This window comes from Meleagris gallopavo, chromosome Z (genome assembly GCF_000146605.3).
Source record: "Meleagris gallopavo isolate NT-WF06-2002-E0010 breed Aviagen turkey brand Nicholas breeding stock chromosome Z, Turkey_5.1, whole genome shotgun sequence".
Lineage (NCBI taxonomy): Eukaryota > Metazoa > Chordata > Aves > Galliformes > Phasianidae > Meleagris > Meleagris gallopavo.
The window spans coordinates 32917164-32919648 of record NC_015041.2 but is presented as its reverse complement, the minus strand read 5'-3'; the positions used below and the strand labels follow the sequence as shown (position 1 = coordinate 32919648).

The window sequence follows — 2485 nt, the reverse complement described above, 5'->3', positions numbered from 1 at the left end:
TGCTGACTTTGCACTGTGTGTGCAAAGGATTTTATTTTTAAATTTTTTGGGAGACCTACTCTGTAATTTTTAGCTCTTTAATTCTAGTAATGTGGGTGAATATAAGCATTGGACATTTTGGTGCATTTTCTTGTGAAAATGGTAAAGTCTGAGAAGTCTCTGTTTTTCTTCTTTTATATTTTCTTTTATAGCAACAACCTGTTACTGCTCATGTGACTATCAGTGGCAACATTATTCCATTGTTATTAATTATTGCATGTATACTCACAAAGGAAATACAAAAACTGATGTCTTTCTCTCCTCTTTTCTTGCCTTTCAGGTCAGGATCCTTGAAATTCTGTCTAAAAAAATCAGTCATCTTTACACCCAGCACATATTGAGTGAGTTTTATATTTTGGACATCAAATTTCTTGATCTTCCTACTTTCCCTCCTATTTTTCTCATGCTGTGGTTTATACCAGACAAAATCAGTATAAGCTTTTCCATTGGAATGCTGTATTTCAGATCAAATTAAAGAAGAATGTTAGGCCAGAAATATCTATCATAATTCTAAACTCTTTAGTATAACTGGATTATTACAGTCAGCAAGAATTTTGAGTAGACTTCTTTCAACATTTGAATATAATACTCTAACAGAATTCTTGATTGTCATAATTCATTTGTGCATTACAAATACTTGATTTCTTAATGGAGACAATTCAGTAGACTTAGACAATATTGCAGCTAATGCATAGTCATAGAAATGCTCAACTTTTTCTTGATTAGATCTTCTACTGGTTTCAATATAGCTCTGCAGGAATTTCACAATATCAGTCTATATGTGGAAAGAGTGTCAGACCATGTGGATTACCAGATCAAAATTCTTCAGCACAAATCTGAAAAGACTGAAGACTTGGAAAAAGCAGATGTGCTCATTTTAAACTCAAAAGCAGAACAAGTAAGTAACACAATGGAAATAAAATTGGTTGGATTAGAATTATTCCAGTTGTTTCAAAATTTGTCAGACTGACTATTCTAGAAAAGCTGAAGGAAGCTAGAAGTCTAACTGATAACAAAAAATATGGGAAATATGTATGTGGTTTGATAATGATAAATTGGTGATGAATGATTAAAATACTACAGTAAGAAAATGAAGTCTAATTCTTCTGGAACTAAATAGTGTGCTGTTATCTTCATTATAATGCTAGTATACATTTTACTACAAAATCTTTTGATGATCTCTAGTATGAATTGTAAAAACAGTACACCAAACATTGGAAGTAAGCAACATCTACTTCTTTTAGATTTTTTCCATTTGTGCTCTAACTTGATCATTAATATCTTGGAAAAGTCATTTTGATGAATAGATTTTGGATTAACATTTTAAAATATATCTTTGTGGCCTCCCAGGTAGCTAATGAAGAGAAGTCTGAAAACTCAGTGGAAATGGGACCTCTTTGGCAAGCACACATCATGCTGCAAAAGATACAGGAGTCTTTACGGAAACGAGAAAAAGCAGTTATTGACCTCCTAGAAAGTGAAAGACAATATAACAAAGCAATGAAACCTCAAATTACAGTCCTAGTATTCTTGAAAAATCTTGCTAAGAAGGTAGGAACTCAGTAAAAGTGAAAAATGATTTGTTGAGTTTACAAAGAAGTGCAATTTGGAAAAATGTGTATTGTCATTAATTATTGTTAGTATTAAAAAATAGAAAAATTATTTTATACACATTGATTTAAAGGCTAAATTGAAATTTTCAGAATTACATATGTAATTAAAGAACTTTAGACCCTCACTGAAAATTGACCTACAGAAATCTGATTAGACCAATCTGAATACTCTTTATTTGGTATTATTTTAAAATACAAATTAGTGAAAGTCAAAAATGAAATCATGGAAAAAACTGTTTTTCTTTTCTTTCAGTTCTTTTCTGAACATGACTTGCAAGCAGTTTTTCAGAAAATTTAATCTTATTTTTGATCCATGGTAGGTTCACACTTTATATTGTGATGTCCCTGAGGCACAGCAGTACATCAATCAGCTTGTCAGGAAGAATGAGGTTGAAAGGGCTGATTGGAAAGAAGCCTTTAATAAAGCTCAGGCTGACATTTCGTCTTATGAAGTGTTTTATGGAAATGAACCTATGGATGACAAAAGGTATATAGGACTGTTAATAAAGATAGAAATAGTATTTAAAAAGTAATGAGTTGTTTCCATACAGAGAAAATACATTTTAAAGAATCTTATTATAATTTTCATGCATGGTTTTGAAATTGAAAAAACAATAAAAATATTCTATAGTTATACTAAAAAATAAATCAAGGAGCTTAAAAACACCTGTTACAAAGAGCAGGAAAACAATTCAGCATATCTGTCTTACGTAAATTTTAACCAGTGTGTTATAAAATATACTGAATAAGCTTATTTGGCAAGCCTGTTATAATATCAACAACTTCTTTTTTTACATTTTTCAGGATGTTTCTTCCTCATACTTTTCGTAATT

At 30.6% G+C, this 2485-nt stretch overlaps 1 protein-coding gene across 1 annotated transcript; it reads left to right on the top strand.

Annotated features, from left to right (window-relative positions):
- Positions 1-375: 375 nt before the first annotated feature.
- On the top strand, positions 376-2185 carry LOC116217534. Its single transcript, XM_031557294.1, has 3 exons — positions 376-937; positions 1390-1590; positions 1973-2185. Exons 1-3 carry the CDS (start codon positions 743-745, stop codon positions 2183-2185), a joined length of 609 nt encoding a protein of 202 aa, XP_031413154.1. The 5' UTR covers positions 376-742.
- Positions 2186-2485: the final 300 nt, after the last annotated feature.